Consider the following 15,974-nt stretch of genomic DNA (forward strand, 5'->3'; position numbering starts at 1 on the left):
AAATATAACATTTATGGCCCTCAGCGGGCTAAAATTACAAACATGTCCTTAATAGCCAAATGGGGCGCACATGCATATTTAATTCACCTAAACAGACATTTCTAATCACATAATCATCAAATTCACATATTAACATAATAAATCAATTATTGCCCTCCAGACACACTAATCAAGGCCCTAAGCCCTATTAGCAAATTTGGGACGCTACATATACACTTTCAGAAAAGTCTCCATGAAGAAAGGCATTTTGAATGTCAAGTTGTTGAACCAACCAATTAGAAGAGACAACCAAGGATAACACAACACAAATGGTGGTTGGTTTAATGACGGGGCTGAATGTTTCATGAAAATCAAGTCCCGGTTGTTGGTGAAACCCCTTTGCCACAAGCCGAGCTTTGTAACGATCAATGGAACCATCAGCATTGAGTTTGATCCTATAGACCCACTTACAACCAACAATACTACTGTGAGGAGGAGGGGGCACTGACGTCCATGTGCCCTAAGACATGAGTGCATCATATTTTGTTCTCATAGCAAGTTGCCATTCAGAATGTTGGATGGCGTCTTTATAGCTTGATGGTTGAACTGGGGTACCTGCAACAACAGAATTAAAAAGACGGGGCTTGTGGATGCCCAGACTTAGCTCTAGTAATCATAGGGTGTAAATTAAAGTTGGCAGTAGTATTCTCATGAGAACTTTGCAACTTTACTGGCAGAGGTATAATGGGATGTGTGAGAGGAGAAGAAGTAGAATGAGAGGTAGAAGGAGAGACAGAGGCTACGGTGGGGGTTGTTGGGGCAGGAGGAGTGACAAAAGAAGAGGAGATTGGGGAAGAGGTCAGAACAGGGGAAAAAGAAGTAGAAGGAGGAGGGATTTGGGAGGGGGGGGGGGGGGGGGGAGAGTATTGATAATAAGATAAGGCGAAGTGGACGGAATAGAGTTGGAAGGAAATGACTGATATGGAAAACGATCCTCATTAGAAATAACATGGCGAGACACATAAATGCGGCCAGAAGAAGGATTAAGACAAAGATAGCCCTTGTGTTGACTACTATAGCCTATAAAAACACACGAAGAAGAACAAAACTCAAGTTTATCAGCATTGTGTGGACGAAGGAAGGGAAAGCACTCACAGCCAAAGATCCTAAAATGGCCATAAGAGGGTGGTTTGGCATAAAGCAAATGGAAGGGACTATCACCATGTAAAACAAGAGTAGGCAGCTCATTAATTAAATAAACAGTGCTGAATGCATAGGGCCAAAAATGGAGAGGCATAGAGGCGTGGGCAAGGAGGGTGAGGCCGTTTTCGACAACGTGACAATTTTTGCGTTCAACACGCCCCTTCTGCTCAGGGGTGTGAGGACAAGAAAGTTCGTGTAAAATACCATGGTGAGAAATTTTTTTGGAGAGGGAGTGAAATTCACCATCCTAATCCGAATGAACACGTTTAATGGACCGCTGAAATTGAGTAGAGACCATCTTTTGAAAAGTAAGAAAAGCTTGGTAAACCTCATTTTTAGTATTAAAAATATATAACCAAGTAAAGTGAGTTTAGTCATCAATAAAAAGAACAAAATAACGAACACCATTAATGGAAGAAACTGGGGAAGCACCCCAAACATCAGTATGTATTAATTCAAAAGGCTCAAGGGCCTGAGATACAGAGTGTTGGAATGGTAGTCTGTGAGACTTAGCCATTTGACAGGAACTACAAAAAGAGGTACTAGTATATTTTGAAAAGGGAAGATTACACTTGGAAATAAGATGAGAAACAACATCATGAGAGGGATGACCCAAACGTGAATGCCAGACAGGGATCGGTTGCTTTGTGGAAAGGAACAGCTGAGCAGGAGCAGACGAAGAAAGGGGCAGCTGAGAAGGGGAGGAGACTTTGTAGATGCCTTGATCAAGTAGACCTTTGAGGAGGATTTGGTGGCTGTCCTGATGCTTGACATAAAAGAACGAAGGGTGAAATTCAACACAGGCATGATTATCTTGGAAAAGTTTAGAAACACTAAGGAGATTTTTAGACAAAGAGGGAGAATGAATAACTTGTGATAATTTGATAGGAGAATGATATGCAGGTAAAGATGCAAAGCCAACATGATAAATGGGAGCTGTCTTACCATTGCCAACTTGAATTTGAGCACCACCATGGAAAGGTTGAGCTGCCTCCAAAAGGTTCAGATTAGGAGTAAAATGATGCGACGCCCCGGAATCCATATACCAGTTCGGATCATTGACAATATTCGAAGTTGCTGCAGTAGAAGGAAGGAAATGAAGTGGAGTGGTCTGTTGGGACTTGTATGCATTATAATGACGTTGAGGGGGTGGTGGGGGATGGTAGTGAAGATCTGTACGATGATAACAAGCATTGGTTGTATGGCCTACTTTGAAACAAATTTGGCATTTAGGACGAGGAGGGGTGGTTATTTGGTAGGGTGGAGGGGGAAATCCATGAAGCTTGGGGTCGAGGAGAATATGCAGAGGTGGAGGTATGGGGCCGAAATGGAGGTCTAGGAGATTGGGATGGGGAAAACAAAGATGGTGAGGTAGGATGGTGGGTCTTGGATTTCTGTTTGTGAACAGGTAAGTGGGCATAGTTGGCTTGAAGGGAGCTAATGGTAGAAGCAGCATGTTGTCTATCCAAATGAGCATCGTAAGTGAGAAGCAAAGAATGTACCTCCTCTATGCTGGGTTTGGGTGCATAGGCTTGTACAGAGGTAACAAATACATTATATTTTGGACCTAATCCATTGAGTGTCATTGTTAGAGACCGGATCTCCAACAGAAGCAAGTGTGTTGCAAAGGCCCTTTAGCTGTTGAAGATAAGTAATAGCCGAGAGACCCTTCTTCTTGATGGTTTGTAGAGTCGTTCGAACCTCAAATATTTGAGAAAAAGAAGTAACTGTATAGATCTGAGCGAGGGAAGACCAGATTTCTGAAGCAGTGGAGAAGTGAATGATCTGTCCCACAGAGAATCAAAGATAGAAGCATACAACCAACTCATGATAAGTCGATTGAGACTATGCCATGACAGAAACTCAGGATTTGCCTGAGTAAAAGCATCCAGAAATTGCGAAGGACAAGGAATGGTACCGTCAATGTAACTTTCAAGGCCGTTGGCTATGATAATGTTCTCCATTTGCATCTTCCATGCCAAGTAATCTACATCTGCAAGTTTAATGGAAATTGTTTGATTTATAGAGGGAAAGTTATTAAGTGAGCTGAAGAAGAAGATGAAGAGAGAGGTATGATTTTGGCAGGTGATGTAGGGAAAGAGGTAGGAGGCATGGGTGTTTGGCCTGGGTTGTTGTTGACTGGGGTAGGTGGTGTGGACCTCGTGCTGATGGATGAGGCCATTTGGAGCCATTTGGCCGGATACCAAGAGAGAAGGAATGTGGAAAATATTTGTATTCCTTGAAAATGAAAATAGTACAATACAACCATATATATTTCCTTTATGGAAAGGATTACTAGCTACAAAAGGGACAACTGTCCAATACAAAGGACCTAGAATACACTGTAACTAATCATAACTGAATAGTTATTAGCAATACTAATTACATTTATGGTTTAACAATATAGAATATTTATATTTACATAATATATGATATTTTTTTTTATATTACAAAACCATTTTTAAAATTGAATACTATTCATTTTAGATTAAAGAAATAAAAAAATTATATATTTAATCAAAACTACATTACAAAATATAGAGAATATAAAATTATATTCATCAATAATATTTCAAATGCACCACAAAATAATTTATGCATGAACCTTCTAATATTTATAAAAAAATAAATATTAATTATTTTATAATTAAGTATAAGTTAAAAAAAATACCAACGCAATAAAAAATAATAAATTTAATCATGATAACCCTAGGGTAGAACAAACTTATGAAGTTTATATATAATAAAACAAAAGTTAAAAACTTTGTGAAAATAATTTTATGGTAATAAAAAAGGATTTTTAAATAAAATACTAATTTTTGCTAAAAAATTACATTTTTACAGTCAAACATCTTTTTTTTTTTTTTTTTTTTTTTCCAATTTTACAGTTTTAAGGAAATTTATATATTTCTATAGTTTTATCTTTTTTAGTGTTGTTTTCAAGTTGTTTTTAGGTTTTTTTTTTTTGTTGATGTTTAGCTGATCTAGTAAATTATTTTCAAGTTGCTTTCAAGTTTATTTTTAAGGGGTCCTTGGCAGGGCCGGCCCTGGGCATAGGCGGGCTAGGCCCGTGCCTAGGGCCCACCCCTACCCAGGGCCCAAAAATTGGAATGTATTTATATTACTAAATATTAGTTTAATTTTATTTAAAATTACTTTAAAAAATTACATATACAAAAGGGCCCATTTTTTTCAAATTTATTAAAACCGTCTTAGGTCCACTTTTTTTCAGGGCCGGCCCTGGTCCTTGGCAAAATGGCCTCTTTTTATAGTGCAATTTGCACTATGGCCTAGTTTCAATAGTTTTTAGCTAAATAGCCTCTTTTATTAATGAATTTTTTATATTACCCATTTTACCCTTAAAATAAAATAATAATAAATTAAAAACAAAAATCCTAATAATAACTATCATCTTCTTCCTCTCACCCATCCACCCACACCCATCCACAACTACCCACTATCATCCCCCGCCGCCACCACCACCGCCGCCACCGGCGACCACCGCCCCTTACCGCCAGCGAACACTGCTCATCACTGGCTGCCACCATTTCTCCACAAATCCGGCCACCACTCATTCGAAATGTTGGTTTATAAAGCTTTTTTATTTTTATAAAATATGAGATTTTTTATATTGTTTTTGTAGATTTAAAATGCAAAATGATTGTTTTAGTATGTTGAAAGTATAAGTAAGAATTTAGGTTTATTTCTGGAGTTTTATGGAGGTTAAAGCTTGAAAATCTGAAGAAAAAAAATTAATGGTGGTTTCGGTTATTTTCGAGATAGAAAAATCCAGAATTTTTTTACAGCTTGTCTAATTTTTCGACAAGGAGTCTAAATTTTAGACCAGTAGTCGTATTTTTTCGACCACCTGTCTAAAATTTAGACAGGTAGTCTAATTTTTAGACGGGTTGTCGAATTATCAGACATGATATTTAATTTTCAAACAGGTTGTCAAATTTCTAGATTTTTCAACTTGATTTTCATTTTTTTATATAACTTTTTAATCAAAGTAATACCAATAATTTATATTTGTTTATTGTATTATTTTTTTCAGATGTCTTTCAAAAATATTGTAATATTATGTGATGGAATGTGGGAAAAGAATGAGGACTCGTGGAAATAGATTTCAAATGGCTCACGATCAAGATCAAGTTTGGTACAAACTAACCTAACTTATGAGGAGTTAGTTGAACATATTTATGAAGTTACAGAAATCGATCGCAACCTCTTCGATATAGAATTAACTTACAAGATAACGACAATGGTGGAGATTGAACCAATTGCAATAAAAAAAATAGTAGAGACATTGTTAGTTTCTTTACATGGCAAGAGCGTGATTTGGTTCCATTATGTGTGTGTTTGATCAAGGAATTTTTTCAGATTTTCAAGGTTTAACCTCCATAAAACTCCAGAAATAAACCTAAATTCTTACTTATACTTTCAATATACTAAAACAATCATTTTGCATTTTAAATCTACAAAAACAATATAAAAAATCTCATATTTTATAAAAATAAAAAAAGCTTTATAAACCAACCTTTTGAATGAGTGGTGACCAGATTTGTGGAGAAATGGTAGCAGCCGGTGATGAGCAGTGTTCGCCGGCGGTAGGGGCGATGGTCGCCGGTGGTGGTGGCGGCGGGGGATGATAGTGGGTGGTTGTGGATGGGTGTGGGTGGATGGGTGAGAGGAGAAAGATGATAGTTTAGAGTTTTTAATTTTAATTTATTATTATTTTATTTTAAGGGTAAGATGGGTAATACAAAAAATTCATTAATAAAAGAGGCCATTTAGCTAAAATGTTTTGAAAGTAGGTTATTGTGTAAAATGCACTATAAATGGGGTCTATTTCCACTAATTTTTCTATTTTTAATTGTTTTTCTTAAAAATCATATTTTTGTAATTATGAAACTTTAAAAATCGTATTTTTTAGAGAAAAAAAAAAAAGAATCATAAAAAAAAAATCAAAATAAATCTGTATTTAAGAAAAATTTCAATAAAAAATGTAATGGGCCACAAGCCCAATAACAAAGAAATAAGAGAAATTATAGGAAATTGCCCAAAATAAACTCATCAAGAATCTAGTGTCCTCATTTTTAAAATGGTAGATAAATGACCCTTTTACATTGTTGATTACCTAAATTATCATTTTTTATAATTTATTTATTTATTTAGGACTGTATGACTTTAATATAGTGGTATATGTATATTAGTTTTTATTTTAAAGTTATATTGATTTTTTAAGTTTTTTATAGGTTGGTATATTATTTTCCAATTAGTGTATATATTTTTTGTGGTATGGTATATAATTTTTTTTTTGTGATATTTAATTTCTATTTTATTATATATAGTGGTAGTATATAATTTTGTATCATGGTATATACATTTTAATAGTAGTATATAATTTTATTAGCATAGTATATACATTTTTGAGTAATAATTTTGTAAGTTTTGATGATATATTATTTTTCAACTCAGTATATATATTTTGTGGTATGGTATATTATTCAACAACTCATAAAAAAAGAAAAAAAAAATCAAAATAACTTTAAAATAAAAACTAATTAAACAAAACTAATATACATATACCATAATATTAAAATATTTAGAATAAAATAGTAATTTGTTAAAGAATATATTTGGTAATATGTGATATTAAATAAATGATTAGGCTATTTTACTACAAAATTAAAAACATGGACATTTACTTACTTTCACACAACATTAAAAGTTATTTTGCTCCATGTCCCAAGAAATAAAATGTCAACTTTCTATTTTATACTTGCTAAAAACGACGAAAAAATAGGAACAAATAACGAATATTCAGCTGCTTTTTCAAATTTGTATATACTGTATAGATAGATATATGTAAATACTAGAACACAAAAAGCGGCAGAAGTTTCCGTTCCCACATGCACCGTCCACCTAGACTTCATCTCTCTAACCCTTTACGTAATCCAGCTGACTTATACTAATTTTGGGAAATTTGAATTTTTATGCTTTTTAATACCAATAATTAAAAAAATATGTCAAATTTATTATTATAGGCAAAGTATGTTCTTTTAGATAAAATTGTCTTTCCTATTCAAAGTTCCATCTTCATAACACTTCTATACAATTTTTTTTTGATATTTTGCATTTATTTTAGATCTAAAAAATATAAAATTTGTAGAATTTTGACAACAACAAAAAATGATATCAACGATGGTCCTACGATGGTCTCGTAAAACATGATTTTAGGGGCCTAAAACGATGTACAATCAATTGTTAGCGATGTCCAACGATAGTCATGCGATGATCCCATGAAAACTTGATTTTAGATACCTAAAACGATGCAAAATCAATAGTTAGTGATTTCCAACAATGATCCCATAAAAAATTGATTTTAAAGGCGTGAAATGAAGCAAAGCAATGCCCAACAATGGTTAGCAATGGTATTTAAATGGTTTTGCATAAAATTTAATATAAAAAATATATAACTTTTTACTCAGTTGCCAGTTTAAAGTGATTTTTTTTCCAATTTTGGTAATTTTTTCGAAATTTATATATTTAGAATGCATACAACCTTAAATTTTGAGATCTGATTGTTTGAGGCTTAAAGAAGATTGAGACTTAAATAATTGAAATTTTAGGTTCTCAACACTCCAAATTTAAGTTTTTACACTCTAAATATGTAGATTTAAAAAAAATATAAAAAATAAATAAATAAATCACCTCAAATAAACAAACGAGTGAGAAGTTTTGTCTCAACAATTTTTTTTTTATCAAATTTTAAAGTCATCGCAAACCATCATTGGGCATTGTTTTGGCATGGTTTTAGACTTTAAAATGAAGATTTTTTGCAACCAATGTAGGATCATCATTAGGCATTCCTAACTATCAATTGTGTATCATTTTAGGCCTCTAAAGTCAAGTTTTATGGACCATCGCAGGATCATCATTGGGCATCATTAACCATTAATTTTGCATCGTTTTATACCGCTAAAATCAAGTTTTTATGGGAACATCACTTGGGCATTGCTAGCAATTGATTTTCATTGTTTTAGGCCTCTAAAATCACAATCTCATAGAATCATCATTGGGCATCAATTTGACATCATTTTTTTCTCGAAATTCTGTAAATTTATTAAGATTTGGAAAGAAATAAAAAACGCAAACAAAATCAACAAAATCTTACACAAAAGTATTCGAAATCCATAAATTAGTATTTATTTTGTTATTGAATGTGCTAAGGTGGCTCAGACTTGCTTCCAATTTGTGAGTGTAGCTGAGAAACAATGGTTGTTTAGAGTGAGAAAGAGATGAGACAGTTTGATTTTGGGGTAAATTTGTCCAAAATTGTTAGCATACTTTTGCAGTATTTATTGATGTTGGTATATTTTTTTAATTATGGCATCTTATAATTTTCCTAAAATAAAAAATATATATTTACTCTATGTATTCTTTTTTTTTAGGGTAACTCATAGATGTATTCAAAAATCAAAGAATTTAGGGTCTGCTTGACATTGTTTTCTGTTTTTTATTTTTAAAATTGTGTTTTCAGAAAATAGTTTTTGTAGTTTTAAAAAACAATAGGTATTTGGTTAATGTTTACTAAAAATAATTTTTAGTTTTATTTTTAAAAAAATCTTAAATAAAAAATTAATAAATATATTTACAAAGAGAAAAATATTTTAAAATTTTGTGATAAATAATGAGATAAAGTAATGTGAAAGAAAAAGTGATAAAAATAAAGAAAAAGAAAGTAAGGAGATAAATTTTAAGGAAGAAAAATTAAGAAGAGATAAATTGATATAAAAAAATGAGAGAGAAGATAATGAGAGAGAAAATTACGAGATAGAAAAAAGGAGAGAGAAAATGAAGATATAAGAGCATCTCCAACCCATTACCTTATCATGGTGTTGCACCAACACCAAAACTAAAGAATCTTAACACCATATTTTTTTTCCATTCCAATCACAACTAAATTGATATAAAAACTAAATTGATATAAAAAAAATGAGAGAGAAGATAATGAGAGAGAAAATTACGAGATAGAAAAAAGAAGGAGAGAGAAAATGAAGATATAAGAGCATCTCCAACCCATTACCTTATCATGGTGTTGCACCAACACCAAAAATTACACCAAAAAATACATTATTTATTATTATATTATATTTTAATTATCTTTTGTATATTTAATCAATTTTAATGTTAATTTTATTTTCTTATAGTGTAGAGTAAGAATTTTCACACAAATTAAAATAAATTATATAAAAAATTAATTATGAAATATTTGAAATTTTATTTAAAAAATTAAATTATATGTGTATTTATAATTTAAAAAACCCAACATAAAATATAAACTCACATAATACTCATAATACTCATATGTTTATATATATAAATATATATAAGATATAAATATATTTATTTTAATTATAAAAAAAATGTCGTGTGAACAGTGCACGGCATATATGCCGTGGCACTGTTCATCAACGGGTAAATGGGGGCACTTTTGGAGTTGGGTTGGAAATGAATTTGTGCTCTCCACGACATATATTGCCGTAATCCCGTCTGATTGCATATGGTCTAAGAAGTGATGAGAAACAAAATAATGAGATAATAAGTGATAAGAGAGAAAATAAAAATATCAAAATTGATGAGAGAGAGTGATGGTAAAGATAGTAAAGAGAGAAAAAATGAAGAAAGATAAATTAACTAGAGATAAAGTAATGTAAGATAATAATTAAAAATGTTATGTGACAAAAAAAATTAACAAAAAAAAAATTGAGAACAACTAAAAATAATTTTTTATTATTCTCAAAATTTTTTAATTTTTGTAATTTTGTTTTTAAAAATTATTTTCTGAAAACAATATCAAACTTATTTTCGGAAAACAAATTTTAGATATAAAAAAAAAACAATTTTTTTAGTTAAGATAACGGAGGTTTGCAGAAAGGTTACTTGCATAATTATTGCCGAAGTTGTACAAGTTTCCACATTGCATACGTATACAGCGGCACAAACTCGGATCATATGCATGTGCGGGTGTGCCTCAGACTTCTCTGTCCTTTCCTCTCTTTCCTTATTTGGTAGAAACGTGATTTAAAGTGTGAACACGTACATAGTGCCGACGTTGTTGTTTTTAAACTATCAACAAAAGAAACTAGAAAAAATTAACAATGCCCACATCAAGCTTCAGTCAAGAAAATTTGACAAATAAAACGAAGAGTAGAAATTTGCATCGTGTAGATAAATACAAACTTTTATCCGAGTCTTAACATAACTCCAGCAATTAACAAACATGTAACGATCCTCGAGCTAAAGCTTATTAGGTCAGACTTCGTGTATATACTACATAATAGATAAATACAACATCAACAACAAAGAACATTCACCACATGAGGTGCAAGCGGTACACGTTATAAAACGACCAAGACCATAGAAGCCGCAATTATGACAATTAGCGAGTGCAGTGCCAGTTGGTGAAATGGTTTCACTCACTCGGGCTACCATGCAATGGCAGCTAAAAACCAGTCTTACGAAAACTGTGGTCTCACGTTGTTAGGTTCGATGTACTAACAAATTTTTATTCCTCATCGAAATGTAATTAGGTTGCAAGGGGATTAACCACCTGCCCACTGAACAGCACCATTCCAGTCATATCTTCCCTGATCAAGAACAGGAATGGATGGTCAGCAACAAAATCTATCTTCTTACTGACAAGAATAGATCTCAACATTACAACACCAGCAGAAGCAGCTGCAGCTTCTGTGCCTTCTTCATTAACTTCAACGAATGACTTATGATATATGTCCGAAACACATAAGCCCTGACCCACAGGTGAGTCCACCATCTCAGTAAGACCACCTTCTCCAGAGAAAGGCAACACCAGTCCTAAACCTTTCAAAGTATCAGAAGCTTCGAACCCAAAGGAAATCTTAAACTTTGGAATCATAAAATCACCCACTTCAACTTTTTGGCTGGGAAGGTGCCGTTCTAAGAAACCAGATTCAGAACCCATTTTTTCCACCAAAGCTGGCAGCCCATCTTTAGCATCTGGAAGAAACAAGTACATGGAGAATCGGCGCTTGTCCTCGCCTTGCTTGTAAGGAAGAGCTAATACCTTGACTCCATCATATGCGCCCACAACTTGTTTCTTCTTGCTGGTCATGAAGGGTACTTTGACAGAGCTTCCATTAAGAAGGTGGAAGTCATTATCTTTTGTTTTAGAAGCGTCAAACTGTTCACTCCAAGCTCCTTTAAAGTATAATGCGTTTGCAAAAATGAGCTTGGTTGTGCTGTCAACTGAGCCAGGGGGAAGAACCTCTTTGATAAGCCCATTAGTTTCTTTTTCAGCCCATGAATTCACCACTCCAGTCACCTCAGCAGCCTTCAGAAACCCCATGATCAATATACGAAATCAATTATCTTAAAAACTAGCTTGTAAATAAAATTACTAATATAACTAACAAACAAACATTGTATCAAGTAACAAAGTGCAGTTAAACGAATTGGCATCCTTGAAAATTCAATAAATTCACCAAAAATGCAAAGTCATTACTTTTCTATATTGTCAACAAAAAACTTAAGGAGTGCTTGGTAGGAGGGAGAAGCTGAAGAAAGGAGATGGGTGGAGGGATTAGTGAATGTATGTCAGGTAGAGTGGTAAGTAATTTGGTATTTGGTAATTTGGCAAGTAGGACAAAAGTGAGTAGAATTTAAATCCTCTTTTTAGCAAAATCTTCATCCTTAAAAATTTGAGGAATTTCAAAATAAATGTCCAGTCTAATTATATTTGAGTAAAATTTACATGATTATCATTTAGCATCGTATCATAAAAATAAAAGCCAACCATAGAATAGTAATTATACATACAAAACATATCCCAACTTCTATTTCTTTCTCCTACCAAACAAGGAAAGGGAATTTTGTTTTGAGTTTACCCTCCTTCCTAGGTAATACATAATGTCCTTCTGATAGGTCCCAGATTAGATTCGCATATTCCAGGTGCAGGGGCAATTTGGGTAGAGCTGATTAGTGCCTTCGTGTGTATTGGAAAGTGCTAAGAGAAGGTTCTGTAAGGGTATTTCGGTTATGACTTTCTATTATGGATAGGGATTGTTGAGAAGGGTACAAGGAGCGTGCATTGTGCGTTGAGAGGGTATCTTGAAGTATTGTAGAGCTTTGCTCATTATGGAGGGACCCAAGCCTCTCGAATGCTTGGTGGCCACTGTAATTATTCCTAGTTTATCCATAATATCCAGAAGAGGTGGGTGCAAAACACTTAATGATTTCACATAATAGTGACGTAAAGTTTGATATTTTATCATAAGCATTTAAAAATTGATTTTTTTGGGTCTAAATTAGTACAATGAGGTACCTAAACATCTCAAAAAGTTTGGGAACATTTAAGCAAGTTGACCAGGCCAAATGGTGAAGCGTTGCCTCTTTTGAAGCGACACATTGTGCGTGGTTGCAGCCTTAACGGCCACGCTGTCTATAACAAGCGACTGATAGGCAACATGTCACCTGTGTGGTGATACGTCGCCACATAAATTTCATTTTTTTTGTACCAAAATGTATTTTGAAAAGGTCTAATCCTATTAATTAGACCTTATAACAGTACCTAACCTATTTAAGTGTTCATTTTAGAATTTTTGGGACTCTCTCTATTGTTTGACTGGTTGAATTTCCAAGACTAGTTGTGGCTCACTCCTTATTCCACCGTTGCTTCGCTGTAGAAACCTCAAGCAAATCCTAGCGATTTGGAATAAAAATTTTGGACAAAGATTCTTGTCTTGCGTAATCCTATTTTGTGTCTCATCTTTCATTTTGTGTTATTGCTTCCATAAATGTTATTCTCCATTCTTGTTCTAACCACTTAGAGCCAACACTCTCAACTGAAATCTATTCATTAATTTCTATATTTGAGCCCTAGATCCTTCTACCTTCCCCTCATACAGTCCTACCAAATAGATCCTAAGTGAAATGATGTGAGCTATCATAGTAAACGGGCAAGCATTAAATCTTTGTCAAAATCATTGAATTTCTTCCCTTTTACATAACAATAATAACTTCATGAAATCAAAACAAAATCTCAGCCAGAAAGAAGTATTACGAAATTTAATTTGACTATAATAAAATTGCTCTTGAACAATGTTAGATAATTCACAATGGAGAAAATACCATTGTCTGGATTTCACTAATCCTAGTCAACTAAGACACAACTACTGTTTTAGGAGTAGATTAGAAAGATTGCCATGTATGACCATCAAAGGTAATAAATAACATTCTGAAACAAATAAATTCACTAGGATTCTTGTCTTGACATATATAAGAATTAACATGACATTTCACACCACGAACACCCAAGTATCCCAACATCGGAAAGCCTCAATCTAGAATGGAGTTATATACAAATATATACGGCAATGGCCTAATTATTCGATTTAATACTTTTTTAATCTATCAATTTCAAGGTCGCCAAACAGTCTGAAATGACAAAATTGATAACCCACTAAAATTAGGCAATAATAACAAAAGAGAAAGCAAATAAAATAATAATTAAAAAAAAAAACCCAAATAGCAGACTAACAGTTGGGTTGGGTCGATCAAGAAATATAATGCAGCCAATAATAAAAAAATAATATATTTACCTTGGTCTGAAAATCAACTTGATTTACAGTCGCCTTGTAAGTAGTTTCAACAACCTGTTGAAAAGAAGACTTGAGAGGAAGAGACCTCTCGACCCAAGCACCGTTAGCGAACGATAAGCGGGGTCCACCGGAGGAGGTGCCGTCCGAGAGTACGACGGCGACGAGCTCCGAAGCGAAGGAGTTGAGGTGATCGCTGGATTTGAACTTGAGGAAGGAGAGAAGCTGGTCCAAGGTGGAACCCTTAGACCCAGCCGCGATTAGGCTCAGCACTACATGGATCGAAGAGGGCGAGAAGACCACATTTGAGTCCTTGCCATGGGTCTGCAGGAGGTGCTTGGTGAGGCTCAAAGCGACGTCGGTTTGGTTGCTTACGGTTTCTCGAACATCCATTGATTCTTTTTACTTTCTCACAGCTCACCTCAGTTTCGTAATTTTTATTTGGACTCCTCAGAGCGTTGTGAATTTATTGAGGGAAAGAATACAATCAACCGACATGACACGACACGGAAGTTAGTTTACCAAAATACCCTTCGTATTATTGCTTCGCCTAACAAAACGACGACGCATTAGTAGGATTGCTTCGGTCATAAGCAAAGAATGGTTTCCGGTTCCCACTTTCGAAGATTTGACCATTGAGACTAGGAGTTGGGGAATATTTGACGCGTGTTCGCCGCGTAGAAATCGAATCGCAAATAAACTTGTCGTTTAGTGAAAACGACAATGAAAATAACGTCGGTTTCCTACGAATTTTACACTAATGCAGTACTAAGCTTGAAGTTTGGTCTTTATATCAATCTATTCATCCCAGTTTCCGTTTAGACAGTAAATGAGGGGTAAGACTTAAGAAAAGAATGACACAAAATAATTAGCTGTACAAAACAAGATGGGGATATTATTTTACATGGATTAACAATAATAATCTCAGTTCTACAAATGCCAAAGAATTATTGATTCAAATCGTGTGTCACATACCTAACAGACTTAATTAACATAGTTATTTACTTATTTGATTTTCATGTTTCCACATTGTTAAGTAGATATTTATGATATTATCTAGTAATATTTTCAGCATGGGTGGGCTAGATCCATGTCTAGCCCCACTCTTAAAGGGTCTCAAATTATTTAAATTTGAGGAAAATTCGTAACAACAATACGTATGTAGTTAAATTTATTGTACTTAACTATTTATGTAAAAAATTTGGCGGTACAAATACATACCATTAGTATTTTGGTGGTAGTAGATCCCTGATCATTAAGTCTAACTGAGAATCTCGTTGGGTAATAATTGGTGCAATTAATTTTAATTTATTTAATATATTAAAAATCATTACAAAAATTATTTTTACAAATTTAAAATAATAAAAAAATCAACAAAATCAAAATAAATAAATCAAAAGAATTAAAACTTAAAATTTAACTTATTGAAAAAATTTAAACATAGTCCTTAAATAAAATGGTATTTTCGGCGTGAGATCTGCTCTCTTCTTCTCCATGACGAGACGCAAGAAAGTAATTCAGAAGCTTGTTTCTAAATCTTCAGAGGTTGTGATCGATTCTCCTAAGGGACTGATTAATGAAGAGTTTCAAACTAAGAACCTAGGTGTTGAGCATTTGGTTGAGGAAGTTTATGCGGATACTGTTGCTGATTTTTCAGAGGCTTATGAAGAAGATGGTCATGGTTCTGATAACATTGGGGAGCACGGTGAGGGGATTAATTTGGGCAATTCCTCTCTGGTGAAGGATGGAGACAATTTAATATTTCAAGATCTGGCCAAAGATAAGTGGGCTCAATTTCGTAATACATTCACACAGTAGAGTGGGGCGAAATTGTCCTATGAGGAACCATTGATAAGGAATGGGAAGGTGATAGCTCAGTTGGATCTGGAGGAGATTGAGGAGCATGCTTCTTTTTGGAATACAACTTTGGTCTGTATTGTGCTTGGTGCTAACCCTCCGATTGCAATATTTGAAGGATTCATTCGAAGAATGTGGGGAAAACTTGGCATTGAAAGGGTGGCTAGGATGAATGCAGGGTTTACAATTGTTAAATTTTGGGATACAGCTACCAGGGACTTGGCTTTAGAATCTGGAGTGGTTCACTTTGATAGGAAACCTGTCATCTTGAGGCCTTGGTCGACTGACATTGATACT

At 33.9% G+C, this 15,974-nt stretch overlaps 2 protein-coding genes across 3 annotated transcripts; both read right to left on the minus strand.

Moving 5' to 3' along the window:
• Positions 1 to 1,565: 1,565 nt before the first annotated feature.
• LOC133804335 (extensin-3-like) lies at positions 1,566 to 3,106 on the minus strand. Of its 2 annotated transcripts, none has more exons than XM_062242502.1 (2): positions 2,128 to 3,106; positions 1,566 to 1,942 (listed from the first exon to the last, which is right to left on the minus strand). In XM_062242502.1, the coding sequence occupies exons 1-2, from the start codon at positions 2,657 to 2,659 to the stop codon at positions 1,908 to 1,910; spliced, it is 567 nt and encodes a 188-aa protein (XP_062098486.1). In that variant the 5' UTR covers positions 2,660 to 3,106; the 3' UTR covers positions 1,566 to 1,907. The 2 variants fall into 2 exon arrangements, with proteins under 2 accessions (XP_062098486.1, XP_062098485.1); XM_062242501.1 differs by having other exon boundaries at positions 1,594 to 1,948.
• A 7,278-nt stretch (positions 3,107 to 10,384) lies between these two features.
• Positions 10,385 to 14,261, minus strand: LOC133805125 (serpin-ZX). Its single transcript, XM_062243225.1, has 2 exons — positions 13,824 to 14,261; positions 10,385 to 11,557 (listed from the first exon to the last, which is right to left on the minus strand). The coding sequence occupies exons 1-2, from the start codon at positions 14,211 to 14,213 to the stop codon at positions 10,775 to 10,777; spliced, it is 1,173 nt and encodes a 390-aa protein (XP_062099209.1). The 5' UTR covers positions 14,214 to 14,261; the 3' UTR covers positions 10,385 to 10,774.
• Positions 14,262 to 15,974: the final 1,713 nt, after the last annotated feature.

The sequence above is a fragment of the Humulus lupulus genome, chromosome X, assembly GCF_963169125.1.
Source record: "Humulus lupulus chromosome X, drHumLupu1.1, whole genome shotgun sequence".
In the NCBI taxonomy this organism is placed as follows: Eukaryota; Viridiplantae; Streptophyta; class Magnoliopsida; order Rosales; family Cannabaceae; genus Humulus; species Humulus lupulus.

Bases quoted from the DNA above. Each gene is read 5' to 3' on its own strand.
- LOC133804335 (XM_062242501.1), bottom strand. From the start codon at position 2,659: ATGCTCATTTGGATAGACAACATGCTGCTTCTACCATTAGCTCCCTTC. The intron at 1,949-2,127 runs GTAAGACAGCTC...TTTTATGTCAAG, and splicing joins TCAAATTCAAGTTGGCAATG to CATCAGGACAGCCACCAAAT.
- LOC133805125 (XM_062243225.1), bottom strand. From the start codon at position 14,213: ATGGATGTTCGAGAAACCGTAAGCAACCAAACCGACGTCGCTTTGAGC. The intron at 11,558-13,823 runs GTAAATATATTA...GGGTTTCTGAAG, and splicing joins AAGTTGATTTTCAGACCAAG to GCTGCTGAGGTGACTGGAGT.